This window comes from Anneissia japonica, unplaced genomic scaffold (assembly GCF_011630105.1).
Source record: "Anneissia japonica isolate Jap-2015-1 unplaced genomic scaffold, ASM1163010v1 scaffold287834_len5846547_cov211, whole genome shotgun sequence".
Lineage (NCBI taxonomy): Eukaryota > Metazoa > Echinodermata > Crinoidea > Comatulida > Comatulidae > Anneissia > Anneissia japonica.
Window position 1 is genome coordinate 2755021 of NW_022704992.1, and position 24131 is coordinate 2779151.

Here is a 24131-nt window from a genome sequence, read left to right on the forward strand (position 1 = left end):
CACGCAGTGGCCGGGACCTCACCCAGCTGATTCAATTACTTACTCGTACACATTAAGAATACTGATGACAAAATTAACATGTGAAACATACAAATAAAACAACAATGGATAAGTGAATGGCAGCAGCAGACCACATGCCTTTATTTCATTAAACAGTGTTTCAATGTCGAAAAATAATATTCAAAACATAAACTGATTAACATCCAATTTTTTGGAACATAACAAAGAAACGAGATTCATCTGAAAACAGGACTAAAATCAGAATTTATTATAATTTCTTCAGGTATTTTGCAACTTAAAGTGCTCTAGAGTACACACCAACATTCACACATTTATATATCTTATACAATTTACATGATCCTTTTTTTTGTTTTTGGTAGGTGGTTTACAAGTATGAAAACAAATTACTGTAAAAACAAAACAATTTAAATTTATCGTCATGAAAATTTGTGATGGCCCTCACAATTGCTTTATTTATATCATTGAGGTTATTAGTGTAAAGAATATTAGAGAAAAATGCATTCAAAATCCAGCATTACCTTTATTCTTCTGCAAAATTGCCATTTCTAATGTCAAAAATTTGGGCACACAAACATTTTATTTGAAAAAAAAAAAAATATATGTGATGATTATTTTTTGGAATTAGTAACATTGATCAGTTTTTGTACACAGGTAAACCAAAAACTTATAAAACCTTTTATGTATGTAACAAAAAATGTAAGTTACACAAAAGACAGTAACTTGCTCCACAATTTCAATTGTTTCCTTTATAAAGACGGCCATGTATTCAGACAGTGGGTACACTTAATTTAAATCATGTAAACGTTTGTTGCAATAACCCATAAATAAATTTACACACGTACAAAACTGACAAGTCAGTTATGACAATTACAATAATTAAATAACCTGAATCAATAAACATTATGGGCTATATCAATAAGTACACAAAATGGGCAAAAATTACACCAATTAACTTTCAGTTCTCACTGTAAAAATAATAGAATATTATGGATTATGTAAATAATGCATTTGTATTTGATCTCATTAATTATTCAATTACTCCCTGTATTCAAATATCTTACATAGGAATATAACTCTACCAGTAACAAAATGGAATCCATTAAAATGGTATTTGTGTGAGAAAAATCAATCAATGAAGAGATATACCCAACACAGCAGCATTAAGACCTAACAGTTGCTCATTTATATATCATTATAGTTAATATAATGTTAATATAATATTAATATAATTATATAATATTATAATATTATATAGATCTCTGGTAGACTGTTTTTGAGCTGGTATGCTACTAAAAATAATCATCCAATCATTTATGTTAATGAACTAACACTTGTATAATCCTCCTAAATTTTTTCAAAATCTTTGCTTGAATACAAAAATACAAAACAGGCAATTAGTGTCTGTAAAAATGGATTGTTATTGCTGGCTCTTGTGTGAATTTGAGTCAACACTGAATAATCACAGCCACAATATAATTTGGAATTTATGCCTAATGATTGCTTGACTCAAATAAAATGTAGACTTGTACCAAGAAGATAATAAATATTCTTACACATCCTGGGGTAAGCTTACACTTCATATTGACAATGAATGAAGTTGGATAAAAAAAAAAATAATAACAAAAAATCACTGTGTAACTGAACAACCAACAATAAATTGTTTTGATTTGCAAACAAATTGTTTTTGATTTGCAAAGACGACACACTATAATTACCAACATTACTCTGTTTTGAAATGATTTAGGCTGATAGACATTATAATGATACGCAGATTTAAGGTAGAAAACAGCTGGCTTTACACATATATATATACGATAGTGTCTGCTTGTTTGAGTTTACATTTTTGTAGCGACTTTTCACCGAACATCACCATTATCATCAACTCTCACAGTTTCATCAAAATCGCGTTCACCGACAACTTTCTTGATAGTCCGTGTCCAACTTCCAATGGAATCCTTTTAACAACCAGGACAATTCAACAGGAAGTACTCATCAGTCAATCAATCGATCAATCAAACAATCAAATGACAGGGGGAAACTCCTTCTCATTAACACAATTTCATAGAATTTATGTTCACTACAAATTTGTATATCGTTTCCAAATATCTCTGTAATCAGCATATTTGTATATAAAACCACTGCTTGAAATACTCCTACTGACATTTAAGGTCAATAAAAAAATTGTGTACTATTTTGACTATATAACCTGCACTATGTTGAATAATTAGATAGCATTTGTACAAAAGTAGGAACTGTAATACACAGATTTGACAGATTTTTCCCTGGAATAGTATATGCTTATTATGTGGCAGAATATTTGATTAAAATAACCATATATCACCACTGCAAAGCTTCATGGGAAGATTACACATGAATTCTGGGAAGGCCATCTACCTATCTTATAGAGCAGGCATACAATCTCTGAAATTTTGATTCGAGGCACCAGAAATGCCCATGTTAACCTGAGGAATAGGTCCTGGTGATTGTTAGCCAGCATTTGGACCACTGTGAACACGGAGCTGTCAGTACTGTCACGCTCACTCATTCTCACCACTGAGCTCACACACTTGTCGGAGCTGTGTGGGAGTAGCTATGTACTACTGCCATCTGTAGGTCTTCTTCAGCTCAAATTTATCTGAGGAGGAGATAAAATGAAGTAAGGTTATTAAGTACAGGTGTATGTAATGCTCACGCATTTGGTATCACACCTCTTCTATAATATACAAAGTGCCCAGAATCAGATAAACCAAAGAAAACAAAAAAACAAAGGCAAAAAAAACAAAACAGCAAGGCAAAAAAAAAATAAAATTTAATTTTAAGTATTAACCAAAAACAAATTAATGAATTTATAACAAGTTGCTTAAACATTAGAAAAATAAAAATGTCTGTGTATCACCTTTGCTTTGATTATATAGTATACTTTTAGAAAATTAAAAAATAATTAATGCAAGATTTTGGTAGGAATATCTTGGGACTCCTGTGTAACATTTTGCATGTGTCCTTTGTAACTTGGTTATTAGCGTACATTTAAGTACAGTAGAACCCCTCATTTACGGGCCCAGAGGCGTTCGTAAAAAATCATTCGTACGTAAAATTGGGGTTGTGTGAAATTCCTATGTATTTACACTATGCTAGGCTGGGGTAGGCTAGGCCTGGACTGAAATTTTGTTGGATTGGAGCCAAACGCGCCTAACGATTAATTCCTGACACGCTTGTGTGTTTAGTACATGAAATAGGAAATTTATGACAACAATGACAATCGGGAATTCGTAAAAATCGGGGTTCGTAAATGAGGGGATCTACTGTATAGAATTATTATTAATAGCCTCATAAACAATCAAACATGATATATAAATAATTTATAAATAAATAGCTAAAAAAAGTAATGAGACAGAAAATAAAGAGTCAAATTAATATCAAGTGGGTAACAGATAAAAATTAACAAGACATGCTAGTCATGTCTACTTCTTGACATGGAAGGCATATTAATCACAATCTGGGAAAATACTGTATTGGAAATGCTTACATTTGTTTTAGTTTTCTTAGTTCCTTGGTAGCCCATGTAGCTAGCATCTTTGTTTTGCTTGTTTTTGAACGGCGGCCTTCTTGGAGTAATTCATGTATGTCTTGCTTGGTCTCTAAATACTGGAGCATGTTGGGCCCAAAGGCACTGCACAAATCACTGCAATTAAATTACATGATTTAGGTAAAAATAATTACATATGAAGATGAAGCATATTTAAATTAATATAAACAAAGCGCAATAAATTCTAATATTACTTCTAGTTAACTCTTAACAATTTTGACTTTAATATCAGATGTAGTTCCTGGGTCTTTCTGTTTCAAATTTTAATTTTTGGAGATGTTTTTTTATTTGCATTAGCTTGTGGGTGTATCTAGGATGATAATTTATCCACTAATGGTATGCAAGCCATAGAGTACTAAACAGCAAGCCAACTAAGCTAGGAAGGTCTGTAGTCACTTTCTTTTTTTTTCTCTTGTTTACTTGTTCCAGTGTGACCACTCGGGAAAATCAAAATTCCCAAGATTTGAGTCTAAAAAATCCCAAGAATGCTTTTAAAAACCCAAGATTCGCAAAATATTAGTATATATATATATAGTATATAAAAGTAATATTTCGAGGGGCATACTATTAGAAGGCCTACTCTGTGCGTCCATGGAGAATCCTTTTTGGTGACTAAAACGTGATATGCTTTCCTTTGGCATTGTACTTTATGTTAGGCCAAGAGTTTGAAGTTTCTGCGCAAATTCACCCATTCGATATTAAAAAAAGTCAGTACTTCACACACATTAGGTCTATAGGCCTACAATATTATACAAAAGGGCATAATCGATCTATACAGAGTTTCTAATTGATCTGTCAATTTTATACCGGGGGCCTACAATATTGCATGGGAGTATTTAACAATAAGAAAAATGGGGAAAACAGTTTCCTTTGAAATTTACTTAATTAAGCGAGTGTGTGCGAAACCGGGTCTATGGCTATAATTTGGTACTACGTCTAGAAGTGTAGAGATACAGACCCTATTATTACAAACTGTTGAATTCTAAATGAATACAAGATGACCAAGCATGTGAATGAATCAGTCTAAAATGATATTCAAAGATATTATACAGCTAACTGCTAATGTTTGTTTTGCATGTCTATTACACACTGTCACTAAAAATTGGTCGTAAAATTTGATAACAAGTTGACCATTAAAATCTATTGTAAATATTTATTTGAATTTGTATACCAAAGTTGTTTGTTTTCAATATTATAGCTGTTTCATTAAGATGACTATGTTTTCAAATCGTACTGTATAACACTCCCAAATTTGTTCTATGGGCAAACAACAGAAGGCTCTGAAAGGTATGAGTGCGAAAAAATGAGTCTAGCAGCAGAATTTTTGAAGTTTTTGCAAAGTGGTATACATCTCTTTTCAACGGACCACTACAGCACAAAGAATTGCAGTAGCATTTTATAGTGCATTGTACCCTCAGATCATGGGTGGTAGAGTACTGGCCTAATGAGAAAAGTAAGCTAAGTCTTTGCAAATATGTTTAAAAAAATTCCAAAACAATTGAGGTTGTTCAGACGACTTGCATTTGGGAAGGTATTTTTCTATCTTCGTCCATGAACAAATGGTATCGTGCCTATAGGTCATGTCATAATATTTATTAAATGCCAATATATGCTTTCATTTAATATGAATATGTTTTACTGTAATTTTTTTTCAGTCCAACTTTCATAGACTTTACTTCTGCCATATTTATCCTACTACTAAACACCCGGTGCTACAATCAATGGCGAATGGTGCGAGTCTGGATCCGTGCCTGTACACAATATTCAAGAGATTTAACTTTAAAATTCACCTTATTATTTTTGGAAAATGTTGAAAATTGCTTTAAACAACAGCCTTCAAACTTCCAATGCTTTATTTTAAAAAAATAAACAGCGCCCTCATTTACAACTGTCAACTGCCTATTTGTTCCCTTCTTGATAGAAAAAATGTCATATTATTCAAAAAATCACAAGATTTAATGAAAATTTAACCAAAAATCCCAAGACCCCAAGGTGTCAAAAAAATCCCCAGATCTTGGGATAAATCCCAAGCAGTGGCCACATAAATTTGTTCTGTTGACTTAAATATTGACAATGATGAAAACACATTCTTAAATCTTAATATAACGATCTATTGGTGTTTATTCCTTTTATATTTATGTATTTCTATTTTATTATTAAAGTTATATAGAGCGAGCCATTGTAGAGGTGTTTGTCACATGTTGGCTCGTATCCATTACCGATGTATTTTTCTAGTGAAAAGTGTTTTAATAAATAAAAGGTACTGACCCAATGAGGCCTGCACAGCATGCTGTGTTACTGTCGGTATGATCCTCATCCTTGGCTATATATTCAACAAAATTCACCATATGCTCAACATGCGGCCACACATTATCAAGTCTTGCTTCTGTTAAAAAGATGTACAAGTCAATATAATTAGGCCAAAAATAACCGAGAATATATCTAGAACAAAATTCTTAATATTAGTGGTTATTTGTATAGCGCCAAAATCCGCCAAATCTGACACTAACGGAGCTTGCGTGGACAACTCGAGATATCAATAATTATTATTGATAATTATCTTTTCAAAACTAGGTTATACAGAACCAATAACTCACTGCTTTGCTCATCATTTTCTTCTCCCTTAAGTCCTTGAACAATCCCAGTATAAGCCTCCAAGCATCCCTCTCGTAGCTCATTGAGGTATTCCACCATGTCATAATCGGTCTTAAAAAAAAATTAAGTGTAAAGCTGATTAACATAAGATTTCATAATATCTATAATATGCTTAAGAGTGAGAATATTCTATTATTGATGGACACCTTGAGGTTTTTGGTGTTAAATTTGAAAATGATGGCATTTTCACATATTTTATACATAATTTGCTTTTCCTAGGCTTCAGTTTTTCTTTGGAAGACCCTGTTTGGTAATGGTACATGCATTTATAACGTTATTAAGCTATTGACATCTTGCAGATAACTTTTTAAACAATATTTTTCTTAAATTCTTGGCTTTTATTTTATTGTTAAGTACACTAATCTAATCATATTTATTTATATAGCGCCTTTCTTTGCAGATACGAAGCGCTTCTGTCCCTGGTCATTGGATTCACATGCTAAGTGTTGCTGCTGTATTCAGCGCAGGAGCAAGCAACCCCACCAGGTACCCATTTATACTCCTGGGTGGAGAGAAGCAATGCAGATAAAGTGCCTTGCTCAAGGACACAAGCGAAATGCACAGCGAGGGATTGAAACCCCGAACTCGAATTTGGGAAACCAAACCTTTCATGCTGCGCCAAACCGCTTCCACTGAGGCTTTAACATAATGTGCTATAGTATATCAAGAATAAATTAATATTTCATCAAGAGCAGCTTAGCTCAGTCGGTGGTGGTAGCCACTGTGTGTGCACTAAACCATGGAGATCTCTAGGTTCCTGGTTCAATTCCCATCGCTGCCTCTCCTGGTGTTTCAGCTGGAGGGCTGAAATACAAGTTACGATAGTGCGCTGTCTTTCGGATAAGACGTTCAAGCCGTTGGTCCTGTGTGCAATATGGCCCACGTGCACGTTAAAGAATGCAGTACATTCTTCATGAAAGAGTAGGGAATTTTCTCCCGGTGTACTGCCCAATTCACCACCAGAAGGACCCCACTGGAAATAAGTATTTGGACTTAGTGGGTTATCCTTGGTGTGATTCACACCAAAAATACTCCTATCCTAAAATTTTGTGGGAAGATGTGCTAAAGGTATGGGTTAGCATAGATGTAATGACATGATATTAGGGTTTTGATGATGAAGGTGCTGTTTTCCTTCATATTATATTTGATAAATTAGAAACTGGACAATTGGGGTTTGCAAAGGAATTAAATTACCTTATCAACCTGAGCTTGAGAAGCCTGGTGCAATGCACTAAGGACAATTTGGAGGTATTTCTGGAACTGACTACCGATAGCAAGAGCAATATCACCAAATACTGATAGAATCTGAGGTTTGATGCTTCGATGAACAGACTTATCCTACAAGAAAAAAATATTTCACTTCAGCCGCTTTTTAACCATGTGTATGGCTGTGCTTATTGGAAAATTCATTCTTTAAGCAAAACAATACTGCAGCACCTTTAATAGGATAATCTCTATCAGAAAAAAATATTTGAATGGTGTCCAATTTACATGTCATGATCCTCAAAAATTCTAAAAGAAAAAATGTTGCATAATCTTGAAACATGATCTTGAATATTTAATATTAAAAATGATTTAGTGGTATAACAACAATTTACATACACTAAAAAGCACCTTTTAATCCTTCCAACACAATATACAACAATTTTACTCACTGATAAATTATCTAGTAGTAGTTTCATTATTTCATCACAGATTGGCAGAATCTGAGCGTTGAGGGCCCTGCAGATGTCACCAACCAAGCCAACTGCCGCAAGACACACCTGATACTCCGCTGTATTTGCCAAACTCCTCATCAGGTGCACAACAAATGTATCCATGTACTTGTTGAATTCAACATTCAAGACTAAAAGAAAATTGCAGAGTGATCAGGGTATTATTTTTAACAAATGGGTCTATGTACTTGTTGAATTTAACACTAAAAAGACAAGGAAAAGGGATGTTGATGCATTAACTTAATAAAAAAAAGTAAATACTTGTTTGATAAATTATAATTTACTTTGAAATACAGGATCTTCCAAATTCATTTCAATGTTAGCTAAAATATTAAATCACTTTATATAAATTATTTTGTAATTTAATCTATCAGTTCGAAGTATATTTCTGTCTTGGAAACAAATGTCCAAAGGACGATGGTATCAGTACAGACCTTACCAGATACAGGAAAGAACTATAAACTAAGCCCTATTATCAGGGTTAAAGGAGCGAGTTGTTTTAAGTAAGGCCTATTTTCTGAGATTGCAAGACAAGAATATTAACCACCATGCTCCTGGCCACTCCTGTTTTACAGAGTGATCATTCGGAATGGACTCTAGCGAAGTGTCAATAAAATTGACCAATCAGAACAGAGCAAGGAATATGCGATTGTCCTACAAACACACACGTTGATTCATACACCTACATGTTTATGTACGTTTACGCTACTATTTTGTGGGATCTCAACAACAATATCCAAGGGGTGTGCTTAGCGGAAAAGTATATTCCAAGCACTTTACCTTCTATTAGAGTGCCAACAGCAAGTAGTGCATCCTCTTGAACACCCCCTGATTTACCACTCGTACTTTCTAGCATATGAATAAGGGAGTTCATAACAGGATCGGCGATCATCTTGGCATCGTCTGGTTGGAATTTTCTAAGTACACTCTAAAAAAAAAAACAAGTAATATTATTGGTATCATTTATTACTTCAGCAAGACATGATTGAATATACTCCATCAAATTTTTTTAGAATATTTATACACAACAATAATAAAACAATTTATTATAAATGATCAATTATTATAAACCATAAAAACTATTGATACAAGACATTTATTTCAAATGTGTCAATCCACAAATTGCAACGTATAGCATTTGAACGGCCCTAGTAATGCCTAATAGCATACATAATTATAATATATCTTGGTATCTTTATTAAACAGCAAAAAGAAATGTCATCGCATTTAAAAAAAAATAGAATTAATGTAATTGGGACATTAATTTACAAACATAATATAATTAAAAATTACTTAAAAAAATAACCACCATGGCAATATAATATTAAAAAACCATGCAAATGTATTACCAAATATAAATATTAAAATACAGATAATTTCATTTATTACTTTACTTTATCGTATTCAAGATGACAATAAAAAAATATCCTTATGGAAATTTGATCTGTAAGTGTCATTCCTGCCTACCAATAACTCACATTAGCCACAGTGTGACCAACGTCCAACACGATGGGACTGAGGTTCAAACATGTTGGAACTGAGGTCTAATAATAGTGGGGAATGTGCTGAACCAAGGTGTGGTAGAGTATATAAAATAATTTGATCCTTTAAAAACCAAAGTGTAAAGCTCTGTCCAGATCGTCCAATTTTCTTTGACAAAAAAATGGTTGTATACCCATATATAGCCATGAAATGCCTATATATGGTCATGATGTGATGTTATCATGACCATATTTAGGCATGTCACATGTTTTTGTAAAATACAATATGAACGTTTGGACAGTGCTTAACCAAGTATAATTACTTTGTTACCTTTGACCTATCAGGATATTTAATCACATTTATTACTTTGTCTTTATTTGCATAATAGTGTACTTTTAACATGTTAAGACAACGCAGAGGGCTGACGAAACAGAGTGACTAATTAAACAAGGGAGTGCATTACTAAAGGTTGTTTACATTATGAGATAATATGTTTATTAAGCAATTTGAATGTTGACACATGCCAAAAGGCAATATCCTTGTTGATTTAGAAGCTGAAACTAAACATGTCTTACCTGCAATGTAGCACAGAGTAACGACTGCAGGTCGTGGTATTGCATTCTATCGGTAGCTGTCTGAACGTGAGACTGTTCAAAATAAAGAGAATTCATTAACAATTTCATTAAAAAATATTTTATTTAATTATACCACACTTTGCAATGGCTTGTTTATATGGTTTTATTCCTCAATATATTAGTATAGTTACATTAGGATGTTGTAAAGGAAAAACAGAATTGAACTCGTGGCCTAGGATTGGAAAGTGAACATCATACTCTAATTACAATCTCTGTCCTCGTTATAATTTAGACACAGTAATTATTTTCATTGCAAAATTAAGTTTCACAAATACATAGATCTGCTACACATTATCTTACCTCCATAGTAAGAATCTGCCGAATCCTTTCCATTATAACAATTGTGGTATCCTGTACAGCCTTGTAACAATCCTGAAAAAAAGGGAATATTATAAACAATTCTTCACATGTTAATTTTACCTGACTATTTACATTAAAGCTTTAAAACACAAGACAAATCTATTTTGTTTATTTCTTACCTTTGCACTGTTCTTTACCATTTCCATTAGCGCTTCATATGCAGCATTTCTTAAGTTAGCTTGATGTGCATCCTCTCTAAAAATAAGTGTCATAACATAACATATTAGGCAAATTCAGATTTTTCTTTTCACCTATTATCATGAACCATATTTTCATAGAGTAAATAATGATAGTGTAGTTTTATATAGCACCATATCCATCTAAAATAAGATGCTCAGGGTGCATGATATGTGGACCAGGAACTCGATCAATGACTTAATTGAAAGGTTGTCCATACTATCAAATCTTATGTTTGAAAAACCTGTGATTTGCACAGCAGTGGCACCAGAAATTTGCCAACAAGGAATCCAAAATGTCCAACAGAGGAGCCCGAACCAACTAAACTCTCGGTCGACGGCCCGGAATAAAAAATCCCTGGTTCAGTTCACGGGGAGCATTTTTATGGCTTATTATGGTCCAAAAATGTGCTTTTAGACCACAATATTAGCGATTACCAATCAAAATAACGTTATTTAGATAGGCAAATTATGATTATTTCAATTTTTGATCTGATGATCTAGTTGTGGCATCGGATGATGGGGGGTCCAGGGGGAAATGCCCTCCTGCCAGCCCTCTCTCTGATAAAAGAGATTAAGAATGAGATTGACGGACATGAGAATCAGGATTAAGGCCATAAAGATGAGATTAAGGAAAAAGTATATAATGACAATCCTGAAGAAGGAAGTGTGGAAAATGACAAGACAGAAGGAAATCAAGATGAAATTGAAGGGGGATAACGATGATGCGATTAGTGAATAATCAATAAACAAGCCATTTATTTTCTGTTTCCATTATTAAAGAAATGATAATGAGTTGAGGAGGATGAAGCGGACGAAAATGACGCTAATATCCAGACTGATAAAAGAGATTAAGAATGAGATTGACGGACATGAGAATCAGGATTAAGGCCATAAAGATGAGATTAAGGAAAAAGTATATAATGAAAATCCTGAAGAAGGAAATGTGGAAAATGACAAGACAGGAAAGGAAATCAAGATGAAATTGAAGGGGGTAACGATGATGCGAGTAGTGAATAATCAATAAACAAGCCAATTTTTTTTTCTGTTTCCATTATAATGCACTGTACCAAAATGTTCCACTGTCTTGCCATTTTATTTACTCTCAACATACCTATTTGTAGTTTGAAGAAGCTTGCCTACAATAAGACTGAAGTTGCTAGAAAGCGGATACGTTTCTGGTTCTTCGTCCTCCTCTACTGCCATGCTGGCCTGCTCATATGCTGCCTCAGCAAGACTCGAGAAGGCCTAAAAAACAAAGGAGTTCCCAAGTTTCAGATTCATCTAGATGTACAAATTCTGAATATGTAGACTGAAATTGTATACAATATAAATGATAATGAAGATGATGTTGATACTAATGATGGTGCTGAATACAATGCTGAGGATAATGAGGATAACGAAAAGACTCACCCAACAGACGTTGGCTGCCACCCTGGGCTCTGCCTCTAGTCCTTTCAAAAGGACTTCTAGGAGTTGACCAAAATAAATTTGATTTACTACTGCTTCTGGTAAGAGTTCACAAACTCTTCCTATTGTCCAAGCAACTGTGTCTCTGACAATCACACTTGGATCTCCCATCAACTCAATCAGGAACGGCATAGCTTGGATTACAATTGCTTTCAGTTGATTAGGATCAGGACCTTCCAATATTGACCCTGAAATGCAAAATATATTTATATACAGTACAGTAATTGTAAAAATCAAAATAAAGACGAACTATAGTACATACACACATTAAATATAACAATTTTCAAACATAGTACTCAGTTTCCTAACTATTATTCTTAGTCTACCATTATGGCTATGGCATTATGGCTACAACTTCATACATTACTTGTTTATTGATTCTTTTATTATTTCACGCGACTGCCTTTGAATAACATTATTCAACCAATAACAAATTGTAATTGTTTATTAACTTCATATAAGTATGTGAACAGGCTGCAGAAAGGGGGAGGGGAGATATAATTCAAATAAAGACCTCCCTCTAAGAAAGTAAATAGAACAGAACCATAAAACAGAAGAGAATAATTGTAAGTGGGTCTTCTTCAACATTCCCTTGGGCTATAGGGTCAGCTATGAAGAATACCCACTGTTTCTGTATGCACCACTAGACCACCAAGACACAACTCATACATGTGTATTGGCCGGCTTATTTGGGTGCAATTTTACCTCTACACATTTCTTTAGATATTTTCTTTCAGCCAGAGACCAAGATTGAATATAAAAAAGGCAACCAACAAATTGGCATATCTTGAAATATTGACATGAAGGGGTGGGGGGAAACCGAATGTTAAGTGGCCGTCAATGATTAATTAAGGGGGATTTAGCTGGCAAAATAGGTGAAACTAGTGACTTTTATTTACTTGAACCTAATATTTTCAGCTAAGCATATTTCTAGAGGACAGGGTCCCTAAGGGCTTGAGTGTCCCCCTCCTCATACATAGGCCACTGAATCAACATGTTAACAGCAATAAAATAATGTTTGGACTTATACAAGCCTTTTATTCACTTAATACACATTTAAATACAGTGCAGCATTTATGTAAAAAAATTGGATGCTGTAGTTGGAACATATGCCTTTAAAATTAAAAGTTTCCGGAGTAATAATTCAAATGTTGCGGGAGTAACATGCACACTGGCATGTGAGCCTACAAGGTAACTACTTACATTTCCGAGTGGACAGAGACAAAATGTGTACTGATATTAGAAAATGGCTGAATCAACAGCAATTTTTAATACATAAAATAATTTGGAAATCATTTGTACAAAAAAAATCAACCTACCAAATGCCATGACTGAAGCATCCCTGTACCGCCAATCAGGATTTTTAATGTTGCTCTCAACAAAAGGCATAACATGTTGTACAACATCATTTTCACAACAGTTAGCGAGTAGCATCATACAAACACCAGCTGACTTACAAGGATTCCAATCATCTTCATCATCATTCTCATCCTTTAAAAAGAAATGTGCACAAATCAAAGTGGTATCTAAATACACAAAGGGCGGCAGAGCATGGCAGTTTCTTCTTTGATCTCATTCAATACAGAGAATTGACATGTCGACAAGGACGCGAAGCCCCATCTACAAAGTCACGAAAACCTTAGACTATGGTGGGTAGACTAACCAAGTTGGCGAACATTTTCTTTGCTATCAACCTTTTAAGAAAGAGAATTCAGGGTAGGCGGTATGCAAATCAATCATATATTCATAGTGTTAATCTATTTCATGGAACAGGCAGGGAAATTGTTGTAAAAGACTATTTCGCTACCAAAGGAAGAGGGAAAAGCCGTATTCAGTCAACTTTGTTGTCGGCAAATGCCAAGTCACTGATGCGCACTGCTCGTGTAAATCTGGGTATCTATCAAGCATAGACATCTAGGCCTAGGCTCACTTATGTTTCGCGTTGACAACCAGCTGTCTAAGGAAATTAAAATGTCCGAGAAAAAGTTTTTGATCACGTGACTAAATGACGCTCGCTGATTAGTCGGTTTATCTGTCAATCAAATCTCGTCGAGATGTTAATTATTGTAAGTTGGTCTTCTTCAACATTCCCTTGGATTATAGGGTCAGCTATGAAGAATACCCACTGTTTCTGTATGCACCACTAGACCACCAAAACACAACTCATACATGTGTACTGGCCGGCTTATTTGGGTGCAATATTAACACTACGAAAAAGACTGAATCAACACACATTTTTCTTACAGACGAAGACTAAATATCATTTCAAAACACCCAACACCCAACCCAATCGACTATTCACTATATGGATTACATTAAGCAAATGTAGAAATGGGAAATTGCTTTTCATGATACAACAATTTTGGTTTCTCTACCATCATACTTGTTAATACTGCCATCATACTTGTTAAACTGGATATTAAAATACAGTGCTATTAACTGCCATATTATATTATTGTACAAATAAGTATTAATAATAATAATAAAAAAAACAAAACAAAACAACCTACCTGCTTTGTGAGCATCTTCATAAGAATAGGGACCAAGAATTCCAGGGCACCCTTGGCATAAAATCTACTGTAGTTTTCTGGTCTCCTTGACTGTTCCATTGCCTAATTAAATGAACAAAATATATCAAGTTCCTTAAGAATTGCCATCGGAAATAGTGTAACTTTAAAACAAGTCTAATTAAACGTTAATTTCTTTGTTTAAAAGAATCAAGTAAGTTATCAACATCAAAAGAGAAACAGATCAGCTAACAAGATGTTTTTACTACGAAAGCCCATTTATTAAATATCCTTTTGTCTCGCCATCCAACTACTGGATCCACGAAAAGAATAACTTGCATATTATTTTAACTTACTTAAGTATTTTAAGTAAGCTACTGAAATATTGAATTTTATTTCTCAAGTTACTTGATAATAAGTATTGTACACACCTCTGTTGCTTCAATAGCTAAATCCATTTCTTCATCGCAGACATTTGACCAAAATTCTATACCTTGTAGTGCTATATCATCAACATCACTTTTCATTGCCTCAATAGTAATCTGAAAAGACAAAAATTAAATATTAATTAGCCTTAACCGAGACACAACTGCTTATAATATGCTTATATTTTAAGGGTGAACAATGGTAGTCGCTGCTCAACAAAATGTACAAGGGTGCAGTTGATTAACATATTCACTGACTTTTATGAAATTTGCTATTTACTAGATAGAAAAATTTACTAGATAGAAAGAGTATCTTGAATACACAACTTGTGCAACTTACACAGATGAATACAATTTACACTGTATACTGTGCAAATTACTGCACAAAATGAAAAAAACTTAAGGAGTGCAACTTATAAGCAAAGAGTGAAACTTACAGCAAAGAGTGCTGCTTTCATGTAGTCCTCCATGTATTTATAATAAAGTGATAGGATCTTAACAAGACACTGCAAGGCTGCCACCTTGACACGTGTATCTAAACACTGGGTTGCTTCACACACCTGTGCCATTATGTAGTGCCTTTCATTCTATATAAATACAAAAGACAAACATAATGATATGTACAGTAAGTCAGTTATTAGCATATATGAGACTTGTCATCCAAAAAAATGCATACTGTCACTAATTGTTAAACAGAGTAATTAGAATAAGAATGTGGCCAGTATTGTATACTTTAGTACAGAAAAGCCATAATACCTTTACTTTTAACTTTGGCAATAGTCAGTTGATTCCAGTAAAAGTCCCATCATTTTAAAGCTTAAAATGCGGAGAATAATTTATCAAAAAGTGGATTTACACTTGCTGGTCACTGATACTGGTTTTGGGATGGCAAGCCTATATCATATCATTTGCATATCTACACTCAAAACATTTTTATTTCAGTTCTGTGTCATGTATACTAATAAATTAAAGACAATAATGAACAAATTACAATACCATCTAATCATGCTGGTGATTAAAAATGTTCATGACGTTAATAACAAGAACATGTCATTTTACAAACTTTATGAACCTTACTACTTACAAACATACTCTGACCAAGAACTTACGGTTGTGTCAAAGTTGGCTTTTGTGAATTCAAGCGAGTTCAGCAAGGCCGTAGTCGCAGCTAATTTCACAGGAATACTGAAAGTGATAACAATTGTAATTATTAAAACATTATAATATCCATCATGCCAACTGTACTGTAGTCTTGTGTACAACTTGTCATGGAGTCTGGAGAGTGTACATGAGGGCGCCACAACGTATCTGCTTGTCATACAATTTAAAAAAATTATGTATTAAATCACAGGTGTCCTTGGCAAGGATGTAGTTATGTAGTGAAACCACCCAGCCTTGAAGTTTCCCACCCAGTCTAAAGCCTAAAGCTAATTTCATGGCTCTCCATCAGCCCTTATTAACCCACTTGCCCATCCTTAAAATCAATTCTTCCTATTTAGAATTTACTAATGTTATCACCCACCCTTAACATATCTACCACCAACCCTTAGTTTTCTACAGCTACAACCCTGTTCGGTGACCATAAAATCTTGACTTGCAGTTAACGGAAGGTTCATGTACTAGGTTGTATTTCATTTCATGTGGTAGAACTTATGAGAGCTCTAATAAAAATGACAGGCATCCATTAGGTGCATGTATTTTTATGTATACATAGTAGCTAAAGCGAGAAATACAAATGTGAAAGTACAGGTCTGTAGAGCATCGCTGATTCATGATGCACTGAAATATTAAAGGCCCAGTTAGGAATATTCTTACTGCTTTGTGTCAAGTATCAAACATCTGTGTTCTCTCCTCATAAAAGCATAATGATGTCACATCACATCCATGTGAGCAAATCACAGGTACTATAAAGCCCATTATTTTCGCGATTTTGCAATATTTTGCGGCCTTTTATTTTCTCATTTTTCACAATTTCCAGTCATTTTTTGACATGTTGCAGAAACCTATAATTATGTTTTTTAGTCTATATTTTAGCTAGAGTTACACAAGACTTGATGCAAGTGGACAGATCGTTTTACCTAAGTTCTTCCTTTCTCATTCCTTGCATGATTGCTGTCAATATTTCGTTAGAATTACCAGCCAAATGGTGTGGTTCCTAATAAAAAAAAGAAAGTCCTTCATAATATGTTCATTCATTGGTTTGGCATTTCTATATTTATATGTAAAAATAATATGTAATCATGAACTTAATCTTGAATAAATTATTTAAAAAATAAAAATAATATAAAAAACTGACAAAAAGAATGTGTACATATTCTTATTACTTAGAATTAAAAATATGTATTTAATATCAAATACATAGAATATGACATAAGAGAATAAGTCAAATAAATCAGTACCATTAAAAAGCCTCAAGCTAGATTGTAAAGAACACTATAAGTAATGCTCTCTTAGTGCTCTTGCTTTACAAGCTAAATTGTAAAGCAAAAGCACTAAAATACTCATTATTCAACATTTTATTTACTATAATCCCAATGGTTGATTACGAAAAGAATAGCCATCTCATACTTACAATGTCTTGGCAAATATAACCAATTGCTTCTAGAGTAGATTCCTTAAGAGACTCAGTGCTGTTGGCACTTGTAACGTTTGCAACAAGACTTTCAATGAGCTCAGGCCAATGGCCCTGTGGAAGTTCTGCACATGCAATACAGGCTATACACTGAAATCAAACACATAATTATTTTTTGCTAACATATCCTTTGATATTAATATCATTATTGTTATTTATGTTATGAAGACACGGTGGAAACAAAGGACCCACATATACAAAAATTTCTAACACAATTTTACTAACTCTCAATACAGACTTTACAATTATGATTGTTTTGTTAAAACAACATCAAAAATTGAATATTTTCAATTTTTCATATAATTTCTGCCAATATACTAACATTATGGAAGCAAAATAAATGAATATGAAGCCCACCTGTGCAGCCGTGCTATGTCCTGGTGCCTCTGTTCCAAGGGTCTTCATCACCTGGAAAAATACAACAACATTAATAATAAGTGAAACTACCCTATACAACCACCTCAAAATGTATTTGCTTCCCTGGACATTAAAATAGAAAGAGATACACTCTCTCACCTAAACTGTTAGTAGATGATCTCTTGTGGAGATCTTTACTTAAATTTAGTAGCTTGTTATAACATACTCCTTGCATTTCTGCCAGAAAGAGATGTCTAAGCCATTGTACATGTGAAATATGGCCATGTGTATGTTACAGAATGCAGTGTGCTCTTCAGAAAAGATCACCAGAGGGCACCACTAGAAATAGGTTTTCAGAATTTTGTACTGTAGGTTATCATCATAATGTTCCACACCAAAAAAAAAATCAAATTCTTTTATTTTACAATATTGTCACTTGTACTGTTTGCTTTTGTTTGTACAGGTATAATGCTTTTCATGAATAAATCCAATACAGAATCAATCAAACATTGTGGAACCATCTAGGTTCACTGTGAAGTATTCCTAGTTGGGCAATAATTCAGCACAGGCTAATCTCATTCTAATACATTCATAATGTACCCATTTATAGTCCTGAGTACAGACACATGTAGAATAAAGTATAAGAGAGTTCATAATTGCTGCAAGAAAACACAAATTCTCGCATTTATAAATGTGTATTTGTTTTAGTTTGGGCTTTCATGTTAAAAGCTTTGAGTTTGTTTTGCCAGAACTGTTCCACTTCTTTGTCTCCATTGATTTTCTGTAAAATATTTTAATTGTACTGTTTTTTTTAAATGGAAAAAATTTGTATATTAACTGATTGACGGATTTCACATTTCAAGGCAAGAATGCACCAAGCTACCAATCGATGACGTAAGTGGGAATTTTTTCAAGACAACGACAAACTTACTAAGTTTTTGATGCTTTGCTTGACATCCGCGGATACCTGGATCCATCTTTTTTGACATTGCAGACGGATCGTGGCATCCTTTGAAGTCAGATAGTTTTTAAGTTGCAAGCCAGCTGCAATCCGGACCACTTGAGTGTTTCCAGGATCTGACAGAACACGGGACAACTCCAGAAGGAACGCAGGCTGCAGAAAAAAAAAACTAATCAAACTACATAGCAGTGGATATGATGATAAAGATGTATAAATATTTCAATCATATATTAAATTGTACATGTATTTTTTTTAAGTCAAGAAGTTAAGTACTTCAAACATTTTGCTCTCAATTCAGCTTTTTTGCTGCAAATGAGTAATTTTTTTGTATATGAATTTTTTGATGTGAATAAATATTACTGTAAACCAGAATATAAAAATGTGAGGATGATGAGATTGATGAAGGGGAATACGACTGATGGTGGACTTATTAAGATAGGTGAATGAGTTGAAGGAATTTAGGATGACCAGACTGATGAAACCTGGTGAAGATGAAGACATTGATGAAGAAGGTGATAATGATAAGAGTGAGATGCTAGAAAGATGAATCTTGTCTTAATAAAATAGGTGAGGATGACAAGACGAATGAAAGAGCTCAAGATGCAGAGACCGTTAAAAGAGATGAGGATGACAAGACTGATAAAAGAGGTGAAGATGTAGCGACTGATGAAATAGGTAAAAATGATGGAAGAGACTGATGAATGGGGTGAAGATGAGAAAACTGATGAAAAATGTGAAGATGAAGGCGAGAAAGATGAGATTATTGATGGATATGAAAATAATGCTATAAAGCCATGATATTTAGGATGATGGTAAGGATGAGATTTTTGACGGGTAAAAACATGAGGGCGAGATTCATGAAGGATATAAGAACATTAACAATAACTGAGAAGTTGAGAATTGTAAAACAAATGGAGTAAGAATTATGAGCTCTTAAAAGAAGATGGAATTGTTGAAGAAGATGAGAATGATGATGCAGAATTTAGGATTGATGAAGCAGAATGGATAAAGCAGATGAGTAAGACTGATAAAATGACTGACGAAAATGATAAGACTGATAAACATTAAAATGAGGACGAGATTGGTGAAGAAGAGATTGATCAAAAATAAGATGAGATTAATAAAGATTGATGAAGATTAAGATGAGCATGATACTGACGGAAATTAAGATAAGGATGTGAATGAAGGTTACGATGAGGATAAGATTGAAGATTAAGATGCAATTGATGACGATTAAGGATGAGATTAATGAGTATTAAAATGAGGATGAGACTGATGAAGAATAAGATAAGAATGAGATTGATAAAGATTAGGATGAAAATGAGGTTGATATGTAGGTTAATACGAGGATGAGATTGATGAAAAAGTTAAGGATGAGATTGATGAAAAGGAGGTTGTGATAATACATAGCTTACCAAATTTTCTAGAGCAGCTTGTTCCAAGAACTTTTGAGCTCCTTCCAACTCAGCAGTATCTAATAAATACACACACATGAAAAATAGTAATTGTGACCAAAGTATCTAAATTGATTTAAATGAAGAATTAAAAATCTGAATATCCTATTCTAGTATACTAAACATTCTTACATTTGTTACCTATCCGTTTCCTTATTCTTCCTGTCTTGTTTAGTGTTGGTGCAATGAGTGGATGCAATAAAGGTAATGGAATTACCCGCCTAACCCTATGAAACGCACATCATGTATTATTCGATAAATGGACTGTTCCATTCACTACAAGCTCCAAATTGGAACGATTCATCTTTTAACTCAACAATTTTCAATTACACTCATAAACAAGCTTACTCCGCAAGGATCCATACAAAATACCAATCAGTTTCATTTCAAAAAATAATCTGATACAAAGAGTAGGAATCAACCAAGATGAAATTCACTGTATTTGTATATATTTTCAGTCATATTTTAAAATAAAAATAGTAAAATGTATGTTAGTCAGAGTAAAATTGTATAGTTCATACATCAGTTAACATGTCCATTTCATAATGTGTGCATTCTGATTGGCTAAATCCATGGTGCATGCACAGCATTTCACAGTGCATAAGTGATTAGTTACTGCCAAATCATAGAAAATAATTTATTATTCATTCATAAAATGAAGTAGTTAACCTTTATAGAAAGGAAGCCAGAAAAATGATGATCAATTTCTTAAAAATAATTATGTAATTATATGTACAAATACAAGTTCATATAGGCCTAGATAGATGCGTTGTAAACAAAGAAATTGTTCTATATTAAATATTTTTTACTTGTAATATGTAGGCTATGTCTATAGACCCCTTGCAATGTTTACATTGGACCTGGCTGAAATGCTGGCGGCACCCTAACTGGAGGCAGAAAGGCTATTTTAATAGTCTGGGTTATATTTATTTTTGTTGTGCCAAAAATATGAAAGCTACATGGATGAGAATCACATATGACATATTTACATATATTAGGAATTGACAACAAAAATAAAAATTGAAGAAACTTTATTTTTTCTATTTTTATTCAATTTTTAAACATCTCATCGGATGTTGCCATGTGCAAGAGCGCCAGACCAAGAAAGCTTCCTTACACAACGAAACCGCAGTTTGGCCGCGTTACGCGATGGACGCTGAAAGCAACGTCATGCAGAAGTTCAGCCTATGAGTTAGAAGCAAAGAAAAATGTATTTTCAGAATATATTCAATCCATTCAACTGCCTCAATATAACTTTTAAGCAACTATAATAATGTCTACCAAATGTTGTTGTAATGATTACTTTCTGAGTAATTATTCCATTTATTAACGAATACCTCAAAAGGTTTGTCAAATTTAGTCTAGCCTTACCATGGGGTAAACAGAAAATTCACAGGCCTATTCGAGGCCCTTCATACCGGCGGAGACGATGTCGCCACACTCTTGAACTTTCTTGGCCTAGCGCGTTCGCACATGGCAACATCCGAAGAGATGAGTTTAAAAATTGAATAAAAATAGAAAAATAAAGTTTCTTCACTTTTTATTTTTGTTGTCAATTCCTAATATATGTAAATGTCATATGTGATTTTCATCCATGTGGATTTCATATTTTTGGCACAACAAAAATAAATATAACCCAGACAGTGTATTAAGATAGCCTTTCTGCCTCTAGTTAGGGCGCCGCCAGCGTTTCAGCCTGGTCCAATGTAAACATTGCAAGGGGTCTTAATTCATACAGTAAAACAACTTCTAGAATAGGACTTGAAATGTTTGACGAACTAGCAAAAAGTAGTAGAGTACTACTACTAGGCCTAGAGGCCTACTTGGACTTCTACGGTACTCTGGTTTGGATGTTCCGGAGAAGTCTTAGATATAAAAGTGTGAGTGCAGATCACCAATCTTCCAAAACAAAAGGAACGAACATCACAAACATTCAAAGTAAAAAAAAAGTAGACTTCAGTGAAAAAAACAAAAAAGTGCTGGAAAGTGCCAGTATGTATGTTGATTTTATGCCCCAAACTAATTCATTGGCACATGTTCAACAATCTCACTTCTTTCCCTTATCATAAATAAATATTTGTAAATTTCAATTTTCTAATTTAATAGAGTAGAAAAGTAGGCCTAGCCTAGGCCATAGAATTGCAGTTATAAAATAGAATAGGCCTACAGGTCAATTTTCATTGATATTCTCATGCATGCAATATCTTATTAACAATTCATTCACGACGAATGTTCCTAAAACTTAAAATGTGCTTAAGCCTAGATCACCCTGAAAACTAATTAGGCCTATAGGCTAGGCCTAGCAAAGAGCCTAGGCCTGAGGCTGAGAATGCCAGCCTAGCCTAGCCTGAACACAACACGTTTTGGTGCAATACACTTCTAATTACCTGGGGATACTGTCTTTTCTAGAATCTTTGCGAGGTGGTTTGTGTCAGCCATTGCTGCTTAAACTTCTAGAATACGTGAAATCAATACAGATAGTGATGCCGATTCCGAGTCTGCAGTAAATCAATGAATTCCGATGCCAAGTTTAGGCCCGAATTCTGAAATAAGTCAACAAAATGGCCCCGGAAAATCGACAACTTGCCCCCTCTATCACAGTTTGGCATCCGAGCTGGGATTTTACCATTCACCGGTTTGACTATTTTGCACATGGGTTGGCTCGGTGCGGAATGATATTGATTAATTTTTCTATATTAGTCCGCCAACAACTACGATCTTAAGACACGTAATTCCATTGGCTTAATCCTTTGTATACTTTAATTATTTCAATACCACAGCCAATCGAATTCATCCAGACAATTTCTTTTTCGAGTACCAGTGAAATGCAATTTTTGTTGATTTTGGAATTATTTCATCCTGGATTTCATCATTTTCCGATTCTATTGACCGATTAATTTTGCGTTTTTTAAACTTTTATTGATATTTCCTCTCATCATGAGTAGTGGATAATGTTGAAATAGATGCCAAATGCAAAATAGCAAAATTCATAGCAAAATGTAAATAATAAGAGAGCGCGCCAAACAACCAAAATGAAGGCAGGGCGGAAGTAATTTTGACGACAACTGTAAGATTTCGTTATTGGTGGCGCAATATACTACGACCAGCAGTAAGACTAAGATAATGGTTTAAGAGTGATAAACGCGCACGATTGGTATGATATGATGAATGGTGATGAAGGCCTAAAATAATACTAATATAATAATAATATAATAGATTGGGCCATTCTACATCCCCAGGGGCGGATCCAGAATTTTTCAAATGTGGGGGCACTATCAAGTTCAGAATAGATGAGTGAGTAGATAGCATTATGCATTGAAATTTTTCAAATTTAGGCAAGACAGGGTGGGGGAACTTCCTCTTACTGGATCCGCCCATGATCCCCTCCCCCATCCACCAGGGATAAAAGTGTGGAATGACCTTCCCAACCATATCCAAGAAGTTGTTATAATTTTAAATATTAAAAATAATAATAATTCTGGAGACGTTTAAAGCGCCGGTGCCCACCATTATCAAGTGCTCATGGCGCTTAGGAACAAATGTATTTTTTCTATGGTGAAATTTTATAATTTATTTAAATCTTAAACATTTTTTATTGTAACTTTCAAATTGAAATTTTACACTTTATAGCAATGTATTTATCGTCCATTTTTACTAAATTTTATTTGTCTTTGCAGGTTTTTTTTTTTTTTTTT

General features: G+C 33.9%; 1 protein-coding gene across 1 annotated transcript; it reads right to left on the bottom strand.

The window, feature by feature from the left end:
• Nucleotides 1-109: 109 nt before the first annotated feature.
• LOC117104926 (importin subunit beta-1-like) lies at nucleotides 110-23115 on the bottom strand. Its single transcript, XM_033245864.1, has 23 exons — nucleotides 22824-23115; nucleotides 20398-20456; nucleotides 18953-19135; nucleotides 18022-18072; nucleotides 17605-17754; nucleotides 17111-17187; nucleotides 16142-16217; nucleotides 15470-15619; nucleotides 15039-15149; nucleotides 14611-14712; nucleotides 13420-13591; nucleotides 12044-12288; nucleotides 11745-11878; nucleotides 10574-10649; nucleotides 10395-10466; nucleotides 10035-10106; nucleotides 8758-8905; nucleotides 7918-8108; nucleotides 7457-7600; nucleotides 6205-6313; nucleotides 5876-5993; nucleotides 3548-3703; nucleotides 110-2656 (listed from the first exon to the last, which is right to left on the bottom strand). The coding sequence occupies exons 1-23, from the start codon at nucleotides 22873-22875 to the stop codon at nucleotides 2653-2655; spliced, it is 2652 nt and encodes an 883-aa protein (XP_033101755.1). The 5' UTR covers nucleotides 22876-23115; the 3' UTR covers nucleotides 110-2652.
• Nucleotides 23116-24131: the final 1016 nt, after the last annotated feature.

Bases quoted from the DNA above. Each gene is read 5' to 3' on its own strand.
- LOC117104926 (XM_033245864.1), bottom strand. From the start codon at position 22,875: ATGGCTGACACAAACCACCTCGCAAAGATTCTAGAAAAGACAGTATCC. The intron at 17,188-17,604 runs GTAAGTATGAGA...TTTTTTTATTAG, and splicing joins GTTATATTTGCCAAGACATT to GAACCACACCATTTGGCTGG. The intron at 8,109-8,757 runs GTAAAGTGCTTG...ATTTTCTTTTAG, and splicing joins TGTTGGCACTCTAATAGAAG to TCTTGAATGTTGAATTCAAC.